At 36.5% G+C, this 22,387-nt stretch overlaps 1 protein-coding gene across 4 annotated transcripts in view; it reads right to left on the bottom strand.

Annotated features, from left to right (window-relative positions):
* Positions 1 to 22,387, bottom strand: part of PLD1 (phospholipase D1) — a 209,030-nt gene that overhangs the window by 29,246 nt on the left and 157,397 nt on the right. For all 4 annotated transcript variants that reach the window (XM_012736396.3, XM_012736400.3, XM_012736399.3 and 1 more), the window contains 2 exons: positions 9,482 to 9,595; positions 7,293 to 7,342 (listed from right to left, as the gene is read on the bottom strand). In XM_012736396.3, the coding sequence (XP_012591850.2) occupies positions 7,293 to 7,342; positions 9,482 to 9,595 (164 nt within the window). The remainder of the gene's footprint in view (positions 1 to 7,292; positions 7,343 to 9,481; positions 9,596 to 22,387) is intronic.

Here is a 22,387-nt window from a genome sequence, read left to right as displayed (position 1 = left end):
TCACAAGTGTGGTATGTCAAATGCAATGTGGATACCCATTTATGACATGAAAGAACCACCATGTGCTTTACAAGGAAAGAAGAAAAAGCAAATTAAGAAAATATTATATTTTGGCCAGTACTTTATTCTGTGAAGAAAACTAGCTCAACATGTAATTGGTACAAAGTTGGTGATGTGAATTTATGTTGAGGATATTCTGGGGAAACAAGTGCCTTTTGTAGAAAGTGTGAGAAAGCCAGGAGCATGTTCAAGCATTAATATAAAGCAATAGATGAGTAAATAGCAGAGAGAGTTCCAATGTCATGGAGTTATCTTGAGAATCTGGAGATTTACTCGGGTCCCAGGACATATCTGTTGTGAGACTGGTGTATGTGTACCTCAGAAGAAGAGAAATTCAATACAATAGACTCGATGTTAATAAGGAGATTTTGTGGAAGGACATTCAAGAGTTTTTACAGTTGTTACTTGGAAACTTTTAACACTTGGTGTAGGTACATTCCTAATCCTGATTAAAGACCTCTGGCCCTTATCTTAAATTATACTAAATTGGTTGCTAAAGTGCTATAATTCACAAAAATTATAAAAACAATAAAGAAATGCTTTAATCATGAAATCTCTGACACCTGGAGCATCAGATAATTATACATTAATAGCTGCTGTCTTTCTTTTCAGGAATTTTAACATATTCATAGCAGTAGTTTTGTTATTATAAATAATTAAAACAGTAGAGCACTATATTTTTCTATCCAATTAGAGATTAGTTAGTTCATGTATTTAAAACCCACTACATATACAAAAACAAAACAATACAACCTTGTACTTCAGAAAAGGGCATTATGTCATTAATCTGTTTTGACCATGTTTAGAATGTGAACATTTTCCCCACTGAGATGCCTTATTTTGACTTGTTCCCAGGGTACTGGGAAATCTTTTCATAAATGGACTTAACGCTGAAATTACTTCTTGCATTAAAATCCATTTTTCCCCCTGAATAGGCAAAGGCTTGGAACAGAGTCTAGAGCCAAAGGAAATGCTTTGTATCCAGCCAGTACTTTTTTGCTGTTAAGAAACTAAATAATAAGCTTGTTTTGACTTTTTATTCTCCTATAACCTCACTTTTACATTTTTACAAGCCACTGCCAGCATTTAATGACTTTCACAATTTTGTTTTATCAATATGTCTTTTATAGACTTACTCATTCACTGCCATCTTCATTTTAACCCATTAGGAAATATAGATAGAGAGAATAAGATGGTAATCTTCTCTGTCCTGGATAAAATTAGATACAACTTTTGAAAGCATTTGTTATTGGTGATGTACATGTATTATGTTTAAAGTGGTTTTCTGAAGTTTTATAGATTGAGCAAACCATCAGTAGAAAATTACTGAACACATAGCACCAATGTGTATGTGTATATATATGTATATTTTTAAATTATATACATGTACTAAAAGTTTGTCATTATTCTTAAAACCTCCAAATAACTTAAAAATTTAAAAATAATTTAAAAATAATTTAAATAATAATTTAAATAATTTAAAAATTCTTAAAATTCTTAAAATTCATAAATTTTAGCATAAAATTCTTTCCTTTACAATTCAATAGGTTTTTAAAAATGGTGTATTCATAAAGCTGTATAACCATCACCACTACCTAATTTTAAAACATTTTATCATCAAAGAAATCCCATACTCAACAGTCACTCCCCATTCCACTCCCCCAGACCCTAGCAACCACTAATCCTTACTATCTCTACAGATGTGCCTACTAAAGGCATTTCATAAAAATGGAATCAGACAATACATGGATTTTCGCACTTGTTTTTTTTTTTTTTACTTAGTATAATGTTTTCAATGTTCATACATGTTGTAGCATGTATCAGTACATTCCTTTTTATGTCTAAATAATACACCACTATATGGATATGCCACATTTTGCTTATATATTCATTGGTTAATAACACAGGGTTGTTTCTATTTTTTGGCTATTCTAAACAATGCTGCTATGAACATTCATGTACAAGTTCTTATGTGGGCATATGTTTTTAATACTCTTAAGTATATACTAAAAAGTAGAATTGTTGAGTTACAAGATATCTATGTTTAACTTCTGAGGAGCTACCAAACTGTTTTTCCAAAGAAGCTGCACCATTTTGTATTCCTAACAGTTATGTATGTGGTTCCACTATTTTCACATCCTTGCCAATACTTTATATTATTATTAGTATAGCCATCCTGGTGGATGTGAAGGTGTGAAGTTGTATCTCATTATGGTTTTGATTTGAATTTTCCTATTACTGGTGATGTTGACTGTTTTTGTCATGTGCTTATTGGCCATGTGTGTATCTTTGAAAAAATGTCTAATCTGATCTTTTGTCCATTTTTTAATTGGGTTATTTTTCTTTTTATTATTGAATTGTAAGAATTATTATTATTATTATTGACACAGAGTATCACTCTGTTGCCTGGGCTAGAGTGAGTGCCGTGGCATCAGCCTAGCTCACAGCAACCTCAAACTCCTGGGCTCAAGCAATCCTACTGCCTCAGCCTCCCGAGTAGCTGGGACTATAGGCATGCGCCACCATGCCCAGCTAATTTTTTAAATATATTTTTAGCTGTCCAGCTAATTTCTTTCTATTTTCTTAGTAGAGATGGGGTCTTGCTCTTGCTCAGGCTGGTCTCGAACTCCTGAGCTCAAGCGATCTGACTGCTTCAGCCTCCCAGAGTGCTAGGATTACAGGCATGAGCCCGGCCTGAATCGTAAGAATTATTTATATATTCTGGATACTAGTCCCATATTATATAAGTGATTTGCAAACATTTTCTCCTATTCTGTGTTTTTTTTTCCACTTTCTTGGCTATGTTCGTTGAAGCACAAAATCTTTCATGTTTTATGAAATCCAATTTATCTATTTTTATATGTTTGCTTGTGCTTTTGATATAAAAACCAAGAAATCATTGCTTAATCCTCCAAGGTCATTGATTTATGCCTATGTTTTATTCTAGGAGATTTATAGTTTTAGCTCTTACATTTAGGCTTTTGATCTATGTTGAGTTAATTTTTGTATATGGTATGAGATAGGCGTTCACTTCAATTTTGTTTTGCATGTGGATTTCTAGTTGTATCCAGAACTATTTGTTGAAAAGATTTCTTTCTCCATTGAATTTTCATGGCACTTTTGCTGAAATCTAATTGACTGTAGTCATAAAGGTTCTTTCTGAATTCTCAATTCTACTCCATTGATCTGTTATTGTAGGTTTGTTGCAAGTTTTGAAATCAGGAGTGTAAGTCCTCCAATTTGTTCTTCTTATTCAAGATTGTTTTGAAAATGCTAAATACCTTGAAATTCCACATGAATTTTAGGATTATCTTGTCAATTTCTGCAAAAAAGGCTGTGGCTGTGGAGATTTTGAAAGGGATTGTGTTGAATCTATAGATCAATTTGGGAAATATTGCCATCTTAATAATGTTAAGTTTTCCAGTCCCTTAACTCAGAATATCATTCCATTTCTTTAGCTTTGCCTTAATTTCTTTCAATGATATTTTGCTCTGGGTGAGTAAGTGAGTGAGTGAGTAGTAAATGAATTTGAAGGCCTAAAACATTACTGTACACTTCTGTAGACTAGGTAATAGGAATTTTTCAGCTCCATTATAATCTTATGGAACCACCATTGTATATGCAGTCTGTTGTTTACCTAAACATCATTTATGTGGCACATAACTGTATTCCTCTCTCTTGTATTTTTTTGGAAAAGTTTGTGAAGGATTGGAGTTAATTCTTTTAGATGGTAGAAGTAACTAGCATAGTCATCTGGGCCTGAGCTTTTCTTTGTAAGAAGACTGTTGATTGTTAAATTCATCTCTTTATTATTGGTCTATTCAGAGTTTTTTATTTTTTTCTGGAATCAGTTCTGAAAGTTTGTGTCTGTGATGGTTAATTGTATGTAGGGAATTGACTGGGCCAAGGAGTGCCCAGATTAAACATTCCTGAGTGTGTCTGTGAGGAAGTTTCTGGATGAGATTAGCATTTCATGCGGCCCTACCCCAAGTGGGTAGGCATTATCCAACCCATTAAGAGGTTGAATAGAACAAAAGGGAGATGAAGGAAGAATTCACCCTTTGTATTTCCTGCCTTCTTGCTTGAACTGGAATATTGATCTTTTCTGACCCTTTTACTGGGATTGACACCATTGGCTCCCCCATTCTCAAGCCTTCAGACTTGGACTGGAATTATACCACCACCTTTCCTGGGTTTCTGGCTTGCAGACTGTGGGACTTCCCAGCTTCTAAAATCATGCCAGCCAATTCCTCATAATATATTAATATCTCTTCTTATACATACCCTACTGATTCTGTTTCTCTGGAGAACTCTGACCAATAGGTGTCTTTATAGGAATTTGCCCATCAATCTAGGTTAACTAATTTGTTGGCACACAATAGTTGATAGTATTCTCTCATACTCCTTTTTATTTCTGTAAGGTCAGTAGTAATGTTTCCTCTTATTTCATGATTTTGGTCATTTGAATCTTCTCTATTTTTTACTTAGTCAGCCCAGCTAAAAGGTTTGTCAATTTTGTTGATCTCTTCAAAGATCCATCTTTTGGTTCCTCTGATTTTCCCTGTTGTTTTTCTATTATCTAATTTCTTTCCCCTTCAATCTCCATTATTTCTTTCATTCTGCTTGCTTTGGGTTTAGTTTGCCCTTCTTTTTCTAGTTACTTAAGATTTAAGGTTAGGTTATTGATTTAAGATCTTTCCTCTTTCTTAATATAAATGTTTATAGCTATAAATTTTCCTCTAAGCATTGCTTTAGCTGTCTCTCATAAGTTTTGATATGATGTTTTTTATTTCATCCATCTCAAAATATTTTCTACTGTCTTTTGAAGTATTTTCTTTGATTCTATGATTATTTAGAAGTGTGTTGTTTAGTTTTCACCTATTTGTAAATTTCCAAAATTTCCTTTGTTATAATTTCGTTCCATTGCAGCTGGAGACCTACTTTATATGATTTCTTCAATGCTTGGAACAAATGAGTCTCTCACACTTTTACTGAGTGTCTCTGTGTGTGGGGGGGGAGGTGTGCCTTAAAAATGCTCAGGCATCAGTTGATAATTCTGCCTTAGGCTTCACTTTCTGCTTGCACGATGCCTCAAGGTCAGCCAGAGGTGTGAGTTTAGGGCCTTCTCAAGTTTTTCCTGAGCATGTGCATAGCCCTGTGCATACACAAAGCCCTACCCTTACTCATAGCCTTTTACATTCCCGGGAATATGTTGGAGCTTTCTAATGCCCCCTGTGATTCTCTTGCCCCAGCTTTTCCTTTTAAGTTGTTTTAGTCAGCTTCTTGTTTGCTCAATTGTTGTCACTGCCTCAGGCAGCTGTGATGTTAAATAATTGTTGCTGATTACTTTTGATAAATACCCAGGTAAAAGGCTATTTATACTAAGCAAGTTCTGAGTCAAGTGAAACAAATATGAATTCTTTGAATAGTGGTTTAAAGAGAATTGCCAGACAGGTCAAATAATGACAATACTCTGAGAATTACCATGGGATGGGAGCTTCCAGACTCCTCTGCTTTCTCCGATGGTGGCCAGGCACTTCTGGGTGGCTGATTTTCACCATGATTGAGGAGTTCTGGGTTTTTAAGACTATTATGGAGTTGAGGAGAAGGGGTGTGGGTCTATGGCAAGTTAAAAATGCCACAAAGCCTGCTGTTTTTTACCAAGATTCCGTTGCTTTTCTTGAATTAACTCCTTGGATTATTACAAATACTTGGTTAATTTCCAGAATCAACTGAAAATTGAAAACTGGAAATGTTGCTTTGACAATTTTTCTCAATGTTTTTGTTGCTTTTATGGAGGGTTGTATTTTTGGAGATCCTTACACTGCCATTCCTGCTAATGGCCCAATTCCTTATTTTCAAGTTAAAAATATACATACTTGGAAGGTCTAATATTTTCTCTCGACATTCAATACATTATCTAGTGTACCCCATTTAGGGGGCTACCAGTATAAAACAAAATATTTCTTCCAAAAATTCAATTGGGGTTTATATTATATCTGAAGGCCGTACCACATGGCATCACGTGATTATGACGGCTCCCTCTGGCTTCTCCAGACCTCCTTGCAGAACTCCACTTTCTTGGTCAATTGGATTGAAATTCTTAGAATCCTCTGAGACTTCCCTTACTCTCCTGTTCCCACGTCCCCTCAGAGTCTCAGAGTCTTCCTTCACAGTCTTATCCACACATGATCCCCCTTTTCCATTACCAACGCACCATTATCTCTTGCCTGCCACCAGCCTCTCTCCACCCTGCTTACCAACAATAAGTGAATCTTCATATAAACACCACTTTGATGAGTTCACTCCAGGGGCTCAGAGGCTTCCACCAGCCTCCTCTTGTCTTCTAGATAAAATCTAGTCTTTTTAATGCAAGGGTCCAAGTTTTCATAATCTGGATCCAAGTTGAACTGGCAGTCATACAACTTGGGTTCTGACTCCAGCTATGTTTGTACCTACTGCACAGAATTGTAGACTATTATTGAGCATCTACTATTTGCTCAACTCAGTTAACTCAGGAAGATATAGATAAGTAAACCTATAGTTACAATATATTGTAGCCAAGACTTAGGTAGGAGGATCAGTTAAGAAGATATCTGAGACATTTCCATTTGAAAAGTATGAAGAACTACGGAAGCGAAAGGTATTTCTGTTGTTTTTTTCTTCTCTATCTACTTCTAGTACAATACTCTTAAAGGTCAGTCAACTGTGAGTGGCAGCAGAATAGGTGTATGATAGGCTTTCTTCCCTAAATATAAAAAAGGGTTGTAAGAACTCTGGAAATTCTGCATATATAGGGAGCCACATAAATACCTGTGACCACATAGCATTTCTTTCCTCATCTTTAAAGCAGGGATGACACCTGTCCCGCCTACTCTCCAGGACTATGTTGTAGGATCAGTGGAGAATACACATGCAGGGTCTCTGTTAAATGCCTTACAAATCTCAGTTATCTGCAACAGAATTACTATAAATAAATAATAAAAAATAAGTAAAAATTATGAAGACACTTATTTCTTACTACCTATGTATGCACCTCAAGTCTTGGTGTCTTCATTTGAAAATTAGTTTGGGCAACTTAATGAGAATAAATACTTTACCTCAGTTGATTATTTTTTGGGGTACCTTTTATGAGCTGAATTCTATAATCACACTGAAAATATTAATGGTTACTGATACCTCACTTTCATACTGAAAAACAACCATGTGAGGGAAAAAAAGCAGTTACTTACGCTCTTCTTTTAACTGTCCAAGGATGGAATTTTCTCCTCTGCACATGGTTCTGGAAATATGGAAAGAAATAATTATCTCTCTAGGTTTAATCCTGAGACAAGTAAAAACAGAACAAGTACTTCCATGAGAAGATGTTACATATATTTTTAAAAGCTAAAAAAATAATATATGAATATCACTTTTGTAATGTAACTAATGGGAGAATACAGTTGTTCTGAGATGGGTAAATGGAAAAGTTACAAAATTGATGTTAGATTTCAGAAAGAGAAGCTATTAGAAAAAAAGATAGGTTATGAATGAACTTTCTTTCTTACAAAATTTGGTGACAGCAAAGATAAATTTAGAATGTATCAGTAGATAAGGATACTTTCAGAATCACACTACTTTCAGAGGTAAAAAGGGCAAACACTTAGCAGAATAATTTAGGAATTAAACTATTATAATGGGTTGTCTCTGTAAAGTCAGCAAAATCCCTTAAAAGTGAAAAATACAGCCTGAACTCACTCTGCTAATGATTTTGTTTCTTAAGACTTTGATAATAGTTAATGAATTATAAAGACTGACAAAACCAAAAAATTATATGTTCCATCTGCTTGCTCTATAAAAGTAATGAAAAATATAGTTATGTCTGGGATATGATGACATTATTAAAGATGATGCTAGCAAATAGAGATGTTTTTTGCATAATTAAAGGTTATAGTTTTGGTTGCTGAACAAAAGCCAAACATGTTATTTCATTCAGCTGGTTCAAACTCAAGAAAATAGTCATAGAATATAATTGCAATTGACAATATTCCAAAATTAATATTAGAATGGCAAATGAAGTGGATGCAATTCAATTAAACATTATGTCAGTGCCTTAAATACTTGGAAAGCTTTGTCATGTTGTAAATCAGATAACATTAGTAATGGGCAAATCTTTTACCAAAGCACAGTTAAAGTAACTAGGCAAACTGCAATTAGGCAAAATTATTCTAGAGGAAACAAACAAACAAAAAAACTTTACTTGCAACCCAGGCAGATAGATAAATACAAACTTGAAACGTTGGTGAGAAACAAGAGGATTAAAATAAAAAATTCCACTACAGTGGTGTACTCAAACTGTGCACAGATTCTGCAGGAGGCATTTTTAGTAAAGGGTCCCAAGCAGGAGGGCATCTAAGCCACCACCCCCAATTTGACCAGGGCCCTGAGTCCTTATCTGCTTTGCACACCGAGTGTTTTTTTTGTAAGGTCTCATTTTTTCTCTGCCACCTTTGAAAAGGATGTGATTAGAAAGGTGAGAAACTACAAGTCATTCAGAAAAACAAGTGATATTAAAAGAAAACCTCCAGGATCTAGTCTTTGCTCTGACTTACTGAGAGTGTGCTACTGAGTTGAGCTCTCTTGTATCTCAGGATCCAGGGCTTCTAACTGGGAGCTGGACTCATGCCCAGGCCTTGCCCACTCACCTCATTGCTTCTGTTCTCTTTCCAGTGCCTTTTCGTGCCTTTCCACACTGCTACTCTACCCCTGCTGCCCTGCTGGCACCTCCCAACCCTCTTCACAGTGCTCCACTGGCCACATCTGAAGCCTCAGGGGAACCCAAGTGTGCCTTTTTTTTTTATTGAATATGAGAACTCGGCTTCTTAAAATATCAAGCACAGGATTTTCTCTAAAATCTTAATAAAGATGTGGTAGTGAAGACAGAATGAAAATGCCGAGACAGGAAAGACTCTTCAGGCTTCATTTACTAACAGAGGCTATCATTACCAACCTTGTCAGAGGACTTGCTGTCTAAACCATCATAACCAAACAGGTGCATATCATACCATTTTAGGCATTTAATTTTTTTCTTTTCTCTACCTATTGCAAAGAATATGTAAAGCTCAGTAACTACATAACCACTTAAAGATAATTTAAAATCAGCATTATATTAAATACATAGACAATGAACATAAGAGAGACTACTATTTTAGCTCTTTTATATTTGTATTTGCCATGTGTACTAGGCCTACTATTTTATACTTTTAGGTTTTATGTTAATTTTACCACCTGGGAAACAGGACAAGATTTGAGAGTAAAATAAAAGGTGTTCATCTGTTCACCACTCCACTGAATGGATGTGAAGAAACATTGCCGTTGCCTTTACCCACTTATATGCATGACTGATTGAAAGCTCAAAACAGACAATTTAGAATTTTGGTACCTGTAGTTGAAGTGCATTATTGCCTGTAGGGCATTTCCTCCGCCAGTTGAAATGTCTCCTTCAAACCCTGGCAGAAGTGGTATCACCACATACACCCGGTATTTCTGGCTTTCCCTAAGAAATTAAGATGCAGAGAAATTCACCAAAAAAAGATAAAGCATTAGGTTAAAATGACTGCCAAGCAGTTCACACTGTTTTAGGGATTGAGTGAATGGCTTCCTATAATACATTCCGTCACATTTCAGGGCTTGGTGTAGGACGAGGGTGCTGTTGGATTGGAGGCCAGAAATCCAGGCTATCAATTCATAGCCTGAACAATAATCTGAACCTGACAGTAAAGTAGAAACTTTACCCATTAACTCTCTACAGCATAATCCTTTGTAGGACAAAATTCAGTGTAAGGAAGCCTTACTTGGATCTCATGGAAAGGGGAGGGAGATTATAACAAAGTTTTCAAAACAGATGGTATCATAATAGTTATATGTGTAACAAGTTGGACCCACAGTACCAAAATCAGTCTGGCAAACAGTGTGCATTCAGTTAATAATTGTTGAGTAAATCAGTTCTCACAGCTTAGATCTCATAGGCAAAAGGACATACTGGATCCAGTATATTTTCCAATACAGAAGTTATCATACATATTTAGAAACTCTGAGGTTTCAGCTGTAAAATATTACCCTTAGCTCTTTAAGAATTCTGAGTGACTAATGTTTATTTTTAAATCCCTCGCACATATAACACAGTATTTCATGGCCCACTCTCCCAACTGATTACTGACAATCTTTGAAGGAAAAGGAATTCTATCTAATGATATAACAACAGGAGAAGAAAGTATAGCTCCCCACTTTGACCTGCATTCAGAAATTCAGAAATTTGAAAAATTATGTTCAAATAGGTACTGGTAATTTGGAGTCAGAAACTATCAAAAGTCTTTGTCTCCATTTGTAAGATATGCAGGAAGAAGAAAAAGCCTGGAAAAGAATGTGCTATCCACTGTGGTTAGCGAATCTTGCCAGTATATCTGAGAGGTGTATACTCACACAAAGGTGTTCCTACTAGTTAAGTTTTAAATCTGAGCCTCCTTAAACTTTTCATAATCTTTAATTTTTAAAGCTCATTTTCTCCTAAACAGCTAAATATTTTCTTCATGTGAATATTATTACGACTCTCTGAGGGATCAGATTTTTATGACTGATGTCTCTGAATGTCAGTGTACATATAACAGCATGTGGAAAATGAAGTTCAGGGCAGAAGCGATTGCCAAAGGAATGGAAAATTGGAGGGCCGTGAGCTTGGCTGCAGTGCTAAGAAACAAGGAATTTTAAGTAGGTCGTTGTAATGACATGGATTAATCACTAGATGGCAAACATAGTTTGAGTCGGAAAGAAAACATTCAAAACATGTCAGCTGTTAAAGGTTGCTGCTTGATTAGGGTAAAAGGCTTACATCTCTAAGTGGTAAATAAGATAGTGGAAAAGAACAGAAAGAATACCTAAGCTATTTCCCCATAGCCAGGATTTAAAAGCCCGGACGCTTCAAAATTGACAGCATTTGGCTTCAACTCCCTTTCCAGAGTCATCTTACAGAGAGATCCTCACCTACATCAGCGACAGGAGACTACCGCTGCCCTTTGCTCAGAGGTGGACCTCCAGGCCAGTGCAACTCGGCTCATCAGCTCTCTGAGCCTCGAATGAATCCGTGTCTTCCAGGTCACCTTCAAGGCTACTTCCTGGATCTTCCAGTAAGACTTGGCTTACTCCCACCTCTGTACTCATAGCACACGGCCGGAACGTCTGCTCGGTACTCTTTCTGCTTTGCCTCTGTCTGCTGCCTAGTCTATGTGATAAGCTCCTTTGAAACACTGGCCATCTGTCCACGTAGCTTTCTGTTTTAGCACTGCCCAGTAGAGCACCCTTGCACAACCATGCACTCGGTACTACTTGTTTTGGGAGTATGGGGTCAGGTTGGAAGAATGTTTCTGGGAAAATCTGTGGTAGAGAAGAGGTTAAGCTGCACAGGACTTTTTTTCTTTTTTTTGAGACAGATTCTCACTTTGTCGCCCAGGCTAGAGTGAGTGCCGTGGCGTCAGCCTGGCTCACAGCAACCTCAAACTCCTGGGCTCAAGCAATCCTGCTGCCTCAGCCTCCCGAGTAGCTGGGACTACAGGCATGCGCCACCATGCCCAGCTTATTTTTTCTATATATATTAGTTGGCCAATTAATTTCTTTCTATTTATGGTAGAGACAGGGTCTCGCTCATGCTCTCAGGCTGGTCGAACTCCTGACCTCGAGCAATCCGCCTGCCTCGGCCTCCCAGAGTGCTAGGATTACAGGCGTGAGCCATCTCGCCCGGCCCACTTTTTTTCTTTAAGTTACATTTTATTCGGATTTTTATTGTGGTAAAATATATAATATAAAACTTGCCATTTTACCCATTTTGTTAAGCATACAGTTCAGTGGCATTCGTTACATTCACAATGTTGTGCAACCATCACAGCTATATCTATTCCCGAAACTTTTTCACCATCCCAAACAGAAGCTCTGTAACTATTAAGTGATAGCTACCCCATCTCCCTTCCCCACAGCTCCTCGCAACCTCTAATCTACTTTCTGTCTCCATGAATTTACTTATTCTGAATTTTTTATGTTGAGTGGACTCATACAATACTCGTCCTTTTATGTCTGACTTATTTCACTCGACATAACATCCTCAAGGGTTGACGATGGGGCAGCACATGTCAGAATGCCCTCTTTTTTATGGCTGAAATACAGGGTATGTATATACCACATTCACCTGTTGATGGACACGTGGGTTGTTTCTACTTTTGGCTATCACGATAATAGTAATTATTACTATAATATATATAATACTATAATTATTATAATATAATAATAATAATGCTATCGATATCAATGCACTGTTTCTGCTGGAGTCTTTGTTTTCAGTTCTTTGGGGCATATACTCAGAAATGGAATCGCTGGGTCATATGGTTATTTTACGTTTAGCATTTTGAGGAGCAGCCAAATAAATTATTTTCTAATGGATAACATATGCTTATAGTAAAAAATTTAAGAGTTAGAAGATTATATGGTGCAAAAAAAGTTCTCTTTGACTCTTTTGTCCCCAGGCCCTGTTTCCCCTCCCTGAAGGCAACTCCTGTTACCAGTTTCTTCAATGTTCTTAAAGAAATAATCTATGAATATATAAGCATATATAGATACTCCTTCCTCCTACACAAATGTTAGGACACTATAAACATTTTTCTGAACATTATTTTTATCATTTAACAGGATGTCTTGGAAATCCTTCCACAGCAAAAATAAAGACTTACTTATTTTTTAACAACAGGGATATAGTATTCTACCATATCTGTACCTTAATATTTAAACCAGTTCTCTATTGATAGGCACCTAAATTGTTTCCAATTTTTTTGCTATTTTGAATTAACTATTTTGATATTTATGTTGACTCATGTAAGCCATTTTTTACATTTGTTGGAAAAATCTTAGAAGTGGTATTGCTGGTCTTGAACACCAAATCTTTGTGGTGTTGTTTGTAAGAGATGGTTCCACTTTATCTCTGTTTTTTTTTTTTTTTTTTTGAAGCAAAAATGACTACAAAATGGAGATCTCATATGTGGGATATTGAGAAATGTCCTATAAAAATCTTATAAAACATTCTTGCAAATTTTAGTTTGTAGGAATAAGAATATTCATATTTTCTTGTTTTTAGGACTTCTCAGTTCCATATCAAGGCCTTTGCTATTTTGCAATGCAGTAGTTCATGAATTTCCTGAATGATGAAAATTTTAAACTGTGTTCAGCGAACTAGCAGAAACTCCTTAGATTTTTCATTGCTGTAGAAAAAGGGCTCTGGAATTTCAAACCATAAAGTTGTGGTTGCATACAAGCCAATAAAGAGAAAATTCTATGAGACAGTATGTCCAATCTGCTTCCTTGATCCAACCCAGAGAAGACAACAATCCCAGCTGCTGAGGATTCTAATCTCCTTCTGAAACACTGTATCCTCATACCACAGGGGCTGTGCAAATGACAGCAGTCAGCTTCGGGTGAGAACCTGAGCCCCCAATGTGCAAAATTATTTACAATCTTGCTTTTAAGATCATGAATAATCACTACGCCACAGATAAATACCATCGTGCAGGCAGTTCCTTCATCCACATTGACTGAGAGCAATTTTATAAAATTGAATTTTCAGGCTTCTTGTTAATATAAGTTTTGCTTTTAAGTTTCACTAATTCTTATGCAGTGCTATGTATAATAGCTAAAAATTGGAAACAAATGTCCAGTAATAGAAGGATGGTTAAGTAAATTATGTTATAGCTATTCAGTGGAATGAGCATTTTACAACCAAGAAGGACCACTATGATGGCTCAGTTGCAAAATACTTCTGGTACTGTGTTAAAATGGCCCCAGTGCAAAGTTACAATTATAAGACAACACAACTGTAACAGGCTGATACTGTGAACTATTAAATCATTTTCCCCTTAAATGTGTTAACATCCCCATGCTGTGCCTGGACATATGAAGCAGGCATTACTCCTTGTGTGGCCTCCTCACAAAAGAACCAGGGCACAAAGATGTTGACTTCTTAGATTTGGAGAACTAGAGAGAGATTCTCTAAGCTGAGGCAGGTGTGTAAAGAAATCAGAGCAATACTCAGTGTAGGGACTCTGGCCTTTGGTCTCAAGCAGAATTCCAGGGAAAATAAGAAAGATCCCACTCCCCTTCAAATGGGAGGCTATGAGAGCCATGAAGGTCTGAGCCTTGCTTCCAGGTGAACCCCAGAGAAACATGGAGGGTATAGTCCAGCAGCACATGATTGCAGCAGGAACACAGGAGAAATGGCAGAGAAGCAGGTCTGAAAGGAGAAGTCTATGTCCCCAAGTTACATTAAGCAGATGGGTGAACAGGCTGAGGAAAGCAATGCTAAGATCTGGAAGCCCCTTTCCAAAGACACTGGGCCCCTTAGCATCTAGCCCAAGGATGGGGATGTGGAAGGAGGGGAGGCAAAGGTAGCACCCTGACCCTGAATACCAAGAAGAAATAATGAGAAATCACTGAATTTGGCCACATTGATCAGGAAGTGCCTTAACTAAATCTCCTCCTATTGTGTGGAAATGAGGCTTGAGCCAGAAATTCAGGTGAGTTTATAGGAAAAGAAAATAAGTTACAATTCAAAAGAAGAGAGAAATATGTACATGGCCAGAAAAGGAAATAAAAAATCAAAAGAGTGAATTTTTTGGGGTGCTGAGAGTGTGGGCTTTTTAAAATTAATATTTTTAATGCTGCTTGTACCTTTAAAAGCAGAGAACTAATTCACCACGTAGATGGGTCACAGTGTAACATGTCTCTGCAACCCTCTTCTTGTTCTCTCCTGCAAGCCCCTGCCTCCTTCACCCCTTCGTTCCTCCCGAGCATGGAGGGCAGTTAGGAGAAGCACAGTCCACTCACGACTGGGTCTCAGGATCTGTAAGGTCTCAAAGAAGCTCAACGTGCTTCTCTCGTGACAAGGCACTTTATTTTTTGAGAATTTGAGATTTATAGGTCACATTTCATTACCATAAACTTCAAGAGCTGCTATAAATCTTCTCATTGTAGATTTTGCAGCAGTGAATACTGTCAGAAATAAGAATTGTGGTCAGGGCTTAGTGGGTTTTTTTTTTGTGTGTGTGTGTGAAGAGAACTTTATGCTATGGTGGTATCAATTGTGTTCGAATTGGATCTGTAGCTTCTTAGGGTTTGCGACATACCTCTTTTTGTTTTGTGTTTGGCAAATCTTTTAAATGCAGAGATCTTTTAGGGCTTCAGTTTCCCTGCCTGTATTGCTAGTCCACTAGGATTGCAGGCTCTCTTTAGCACCGAATTATTATTTGTGTGATTTTATAGATTATGACATATTATATATGCTATAAGAACACACATATAATGTTTTCACTGGCTAGCTTTTGAAAATAGCTAGCTTTCAAATGTGAGAGTGCTAACGGTTAGCCCGGCATGTTTGACTTAGACTTCACCCTGGACCCGATAACCTTTGGCAGACATATACATCCCTTGGTGGCCCCTAAATAAGATAATACAAAACCTAGCCAGTTTCAGTCTCATTTTTCTTTCTGAATCTCTCTCCCCCTTCCTCTCTCTGCCAGGGCACATGCTCAGGCTCAAGATGATTGCTGGCCCCTGCCCTGTGCTAATCTTTACATTCTCTATCCGTTGAGATTACCATTGATACAATTTTTGGAACAGATTAAAAGCAATTAAATGATATAAATCAAGAGTTCTCCTGCCATGATCCATTGTCATCTGTGGCCCAATGTAACCTCTTCTCCAGGAATTTCATAGACCTTGGAAGTTATCCCATAAGAAAAAATGTGAAACCAGTAATTGATATACTTTGTTAAAAGGTTTTTTATTCTTTTTTTTATAACTGGAGTTTAAATTTTTTTTAAGATAATGCTGCTGAAACATGCCCAGCATGTCTTTTCAGCTTGGTACAAAATTATGGATACATAGATTTTTTTTCTTGAAACCTAAGAAATTTTTATTTACCAACCAATTATTTAAAAAAATAAAACATTCACCTGATTTTCTAAATTTTAAAATAAAGTATCATCTATAGATTTCTAGGAGGCTTAATGTTAGAAAATTTCTACTTCTCTTGAAGTGAGGGAAGCTTTGTAGCTTAGCAAGAAAAAACACATGTTGAAGTCCTAAAGACATGGTTTGAGCCCATTTTACCCATCAGTAGCCATGTGACTTGGCTAAGCTACTTAACCTCACTAGTCCTCAGCCACCTCATCTGTAGAATGGGGTAATTATGGATCCAACTCCATAAGATTGATATGAAGATTGAATGAAGTAACATAGGTAAAGCACCTATTATGTGGAAAGACTCAAAAACTATCTGGTAACATTTTTATTCGATTAACAATCAGTGATTTCAATTAGAAAACTTGTATACATTCAAAGAACAACAAAGTAAATAGTGCTGAAAATTAAAACAAAACAAAATAACACTGAAATTAGAATACCTTTTATTTTGTTTTCTATTTTGGGGGGAGATGGTTATCAGATCAATAATGGGGAATCTAAAATTTGATTCCTTGCAGGAGTCAGCTATAGGTTTCTGGCAGGACATCTCTAGATAGCAGTGTTTTTATCATGTGCCTGTACCTGTCACAGGATGCACAAGAGCCAGTGGTAAGAAACCAAAGCAAGTTTTCTTATCTAGCAGTAGCCATCTAGTAATTTAAAATAAGGAATATGTACATGTATTTTGAATTAAAACATTTCCATTTAGTATCTCAAGAATGGAAAAACAAGCACCACATGTACTCACCAGCAAATTGGTATTAACGTTATCAACACCTCAGTGGACATACAGGAATAACATTTATCGGGTGTCAGGCAGGTGGGGGTGGAGGGGATGGGTCTATACAAACAATGAGTGAGATGTGCAACGTTTGGGGGACAGACACGCTTGAGGCTCTGACTCGAAGGGGGAGCGGGGCATGCGCAATATAGTAACCTTAACACTTGTACCCCCATAATACACTAAAAAAAATTTCCATTTATAGTATAAATATTCTGAAACAGTTGATTCGAATATTGTGCTTCTTTTTAAATCTTGCTTACATTTACAATGAGCAGCATATTCCCAGATGATGAATATCCTCAAAATGCTATAATAATTTCTTACATGAACTGGTGCTTTATAATTTACAGACTGCTTTCACATATATCCATATGAGTAAGGTAGGGCAGTTATTATTATTCTTTTCGATGGTGATGAAACAGAGTGTCAGAAAAGCAAATTCATATACTCAGAAGGTCACATATCTGTGGCTAACAGAGCTGCAGAGACCCACATCTCCAGACATCTGGCCCTTCTATAATTTCAGATTTCCCAGTAGGGTAGTCCCCATACCACCCACTTATGGTCAAACTGTAGCTCTTCTACAGTGATAAGAAGCATAAGCAATTTGCAAAATTGTGCTATTTTTAATGCAATTCAGTAGTACATTTTTCAATGTAGTTTAATATTAAAACCCACAGACATTAAGTCAACTGCCTACTTTCATTATATGTGTCAACTTTTTGGTGACAATGCTGCATAAAATGTACTTTCTCACTTCCTGACTTTCTACCAAGGGAGAAAAATGATGCATGTCAAGTTTCCATAAGCAAAGACCTGAGATCATCTTCAGAAACCATTCATTGATAGCAAACAGTGTTTTAAAATGTTCTACCTAAATCAGTTGGTCCTATTTTTCAGCTTATTCAAACATGGTATAAAACAGTCCGTTTTAGATTGCAGCTTGTGATTTTTTTTCCTCCCTGATCTATTCTGTTCGAGTTGTCAAAGACAAGTTTCAAGTGGGTTGGGAACTGGTCTCAACTCTAAGACAGTTTTACTTATTAGAGCAAAGATTTTGTTTTCTGCAGTGATTCCCCTGGCTGCTGTGAGTTCAGCACAGGATGAACATCTGTCTGGGGCTTTAGGTCATGGACCAGAATATGGAGAACTTGTGAAAACCTGTTTTTGTAAGGAATTATGACTGCTGAGATGGAACTAGAGGAGGAAGTAAAGGGAATAGAAAAATTGCTCAGGGGAATTAGTGTGAGGCTGGACTCCAGTGCTGGTGGAAAAATAAAGACAGCCCAGTTGAGGGAGTTGGCAGCATAAAGACTCAGATGCCTCCAGGGTGGGGCAGGACCTGGAAGACAGCCTGTGTTCTTTGGTCTGTCCTGCTGGCTGCTGCCATTTCTCTCCATCTGCTTTGTGCTGTGTTCTATTCTTTTTTCTCCAGCAGCCAAATTATATTTGTTGCTAAGAATATGACTTTGGCAGCGAAGTTCTCAGTCTCAGAAGAGTAGAGAACAGAGAAAAATATGAAGGGAGATAGGGGTTAGTTTGGGGATGACCTATTGTGACACCAAATTAGTGAAAAGGAAGTGTACCTTACAGGCAATTACAAAACGAGCTTTTTTAAAATTCATCCTTCATCTTGCCTGGGAACACAAGCTCACAGATTTGAAACCAGTGAAGATATATTTTACAGCTTCAATTAACATAAGAGATGAACAATAATGTATAGATGCAGAGAAGGGGAAAAACATAAAATATGTTTTCAGGATGTGTGTGTACTGATAAAAGTCTGAAGATGTGATGTATGTACCACTTTGAAATGTGACTGTCAAAAAAAGTGAGACTATTGAGAGAGCAGAGTTGAATGACATGCAGTTAATCTGAAATTTGGTGGCCTCATTACCCATTTTCTACAAAGTAAGCTTGAAATTGCCAGGGCCTTTAATGTGCTCTGTGAACCTCCAAGCATGAGATGCCATCTTCCACAGGTGCTACCTCACCATACTCTTTTATCAAAGATCCCTTGTAATTCAGAAGTAGCTCATAGAACCACTGGGGAATGTTCAATCAGAAAATATTTTGAAGTGCCTTTCAGCTAGAAAATGCTATGATTTTATGATTTTTTAGGAAAAGTCCAGATTTTTAAAGACAAATTAATATGATAAGGAAAAATATCTTTCAGGCTCCCAAATACATTAAGAACAAATCTCACAGGTACTTATTAAGCACTAAAGGGAACTAATAACTGGGATAGGTGAAGTTGAGGTTCATCCTATTCCATGTATGAGCTGATCACAGCTCCAAAACTCATGATTCACTCCTCAGCCCAAAGAGTTCATTTGTCAACTTAATGTATTTCTGTGACTTACTTAAATTTCATAAAAAATTATTTTTTCTCTTTTGCCAAATGTACTTTATAGATAAAGTAGATACAACTGCATAAATGAAAATGGAGGATTTGACAGGAAGATAATGTAATCTTGTAAATCAGACACAATTTTGTAAATTAAACATAAATTACCCCATAGAATTAGGAGACTAGCCAGCATTTGAGAAATCTATGTGTACATATATGTTTAGCTGTAAACAAGACTGTTTTTAAGTTATCTTAGAAACAGATTCTATGTTGATTTCCTTGAAAAAGATGTGAAGTCAGAAAGAAATAGAAATCCTGAACAAAGCAATAATGAGCAGCAAGACTGAAGCATATAATAAAAAAAATTTCCCAACAACAGAAAAAAGGCCCAGACCAGATGAATTCACAGCTGAATTCTACCAGATCTACAAAGAACTGTCACCTATTCTATAGAATTATTCCATAACATCAAGAAGAAGGAAATCCCCTTTAACTCATTCTGTGAAGCCAGAATCACCTGATACCAAATCCAGGAAAGGACACAATAACAACAAAAACTATAGACCAAAATCCCTTATGAACATAGATACAAAAATTCTCAAGAAAATACTAGCAAACCAAATTCAACAGCACATCAAAGAGAGAATTCACCATGGTCAAGTGGGTTTCATCTCAAGGATGCAGGGATTGTTCAACATATGCAATTCAATAAACATGATTCACCATATAAACAGAAGCAAAACAAAGACCACATGATCATCTCAATTGCTACAAGAAAGCATTTGATAAAATCCACCACCCTTTCATGTAAAACCCTTAGCAAACTAAACACAGAAGAAACATACCTCAAAATTATAAAAGCTATATATGACAAACTCACAGCCAGCATCATACTGAATAGGAAAAAGTTGAAAACATTCCCTCTAAGAACTGGAAGAAGACAAAGATGCCCATTGTCCCCACCTCTATTCAACTAGTACTGGAAGTCCTAGCCAGAGCAATCAGGCAATAGAAAGAAATAAAGGGTATCCAAATTGGGAAAGAGGAGGTCAGACTAGCCCCGTTTGCTGATGTTATTATCTTGTATTTAGAAAATCCCCAAAACTCCTCCAAAAGACTCCTAGAATTGATAAATAAATCCAACAAAGTCTCAGATTATGAAATCAATGTACTTAAATCAGTAGCATTTCTATATACTAAAAACAATCAAACTGAGAATTCAATCAAGGACTCAATAACATTTACAAGAGCTACAAAGAAAATGAAATACCTAGGAATATACTTAACCAAGGAGGTGCAAGATCTCTAGGAGAGCTACAAAACACTGATTGGTTGGTAAAATCAACATTGTTAAAATATCCATACTGCTCAAAGTGATTTGCAGATTCAAAGAAATCCCTCTCAAAATACCAATGTCATATTTCACAGATCTAGAAAAATATTTCTAGGCTTCATTTGGAACCAAAAAAGAGCCTGAGCAGCCAGAGCAATCTCAAGCAGAAAGAACAAATCTGGAGATATCACATTACTGGACTTCAAATTATATTACAAGGCTGTAGTAATCAAAGCAGCATGGTTTTGGTATAAAAGTAGAGACATGGACCAATGGGACAAAGGACAGAACCCAGAAATAAAACCATCTACCAATAACCAACAGATCTTTGACAAAGAAGACAACAACATACACTGGAGAATGGAAGCCCTATTCAATAAATGGTACTGAGGAAATTGGATAGCCACATGCAGAAGAATGAAACAGGGTCCCCATCTCTTGCCATATACAAAAATTAATTCAAGATGGATAAAAGACTTAAATTTAAGGCAAAAAACCATAAAAGTTCTAGAAGAATACATAGGAAAAACTCTTTTAGACATTAGCTTAGGCAAAGAATTTATGACTAAGACCCCAAAGGCAATTATATCAATAACAAAAATATATAAAAGGGCCTTAATTAAATTCAAAAGCTTCTGAACAGCAAAGGAAATAATCAACAGAGTAAATAGACCACCCACACAATGGGAGAAAATATTCACAACCTATATATCTGATAAAGGGCTAATATCCAGAATCTACAAAAATGCAAATGAATCAACAAGAAAAAAACAAACAACCCCATTAAAAAGTAGGCAAAGACATGAACAGAAGTTTTTCAAAAGAAGATAGACAAATGGCCAATGAATATATGAAAAAATGCTCAATATCATTAATCTTCAAGGAAATGCAAATTAAAACCACAATGAGATACCACCTTGCCCCCTATCAGAATGGCCATTAAAAAGTCAAAAAACAAACAATAGATGCTGGTGTGAATGCAGAGAGAGAGGCACGCTTATACACTATTGGTGGGAGTGCAAATTAGTACAACCACTATGGAAAACAGTATGGAGATTTCTCAAAGAAATAAATGTAGAATTACCATTCGGTCCAGCAGTCCCACTATTGGGTATCTACCCAATGGAAAAGAAGTCATTTTATAAAAAAGACACCTGTACTTGAATCTTTATTGCAACACAATTCAAAACTGCAAAGATGAGAAATCAAACTTAGTGCCTATCAACCCATGAACAGACAAAGAAAGTGTGGTACATATAGCACTACTTAGCCATAAAAATGAATGATATGATGTCTTTTGCAGTAACTTGGATGGAACTTCACTTATCCTAAGTAAAGTATCTCAGGAAGTGGGAGCTAAATTATGGGCACATACAGGCACAAAGAGATGCAAGGGACATTGGAAACCAGGAAGTGGGAAGGTTAAGAGGGGAGTGAAGGATAAAAACTTACCTATCAGGTACAATAAACACTATTCTTGTGATGGGCACACTAAATGCCCCCCCAACTTAAGCATTATACAAGGTATCTATGTAACAAAAACATTTACACTCCCTTAATATTAATATTTTGAAATTAAAAAAATATATATAAGCAGGCAAAGGATAAGAGTCACTTATAAAATCACAGACCACCATTAATATTTATGGCCATATACATACACTGTTCTAGATGAGGACTATGCAATTTTAGCTGTGTTCTGGAGTCAATTGTGGAGCATTATAAAATACAGGTGCCTGGGTGCCATCCAGAAAATTATAATCCAGTAAGCCTGGAGTTGAGTCAAACTATCTGTAATTCTGTAAAGGTCTAACAGAGATTTTGATGT

Source organism: Microcebus murinus, chromosome 1 (genome assembly GCF_040939455.1).
Source record: "Microcebus murinus isolate Inina chromosome 1, M.murinus_Inina_mat1.0, whole genome shotgun sequence".
NCBI classification, from domain to species: domain Eukaryota; kingdom Metazoa; phylum Chordata; class Mammalia; order Primates; family Cheirogaleidae; genus Microcebus; species Microcebus murinus.
Note: the sequence above shows the minus strand (reverse complement) of the source record. Positions and strands in the feature narration are given on the sequence as shown.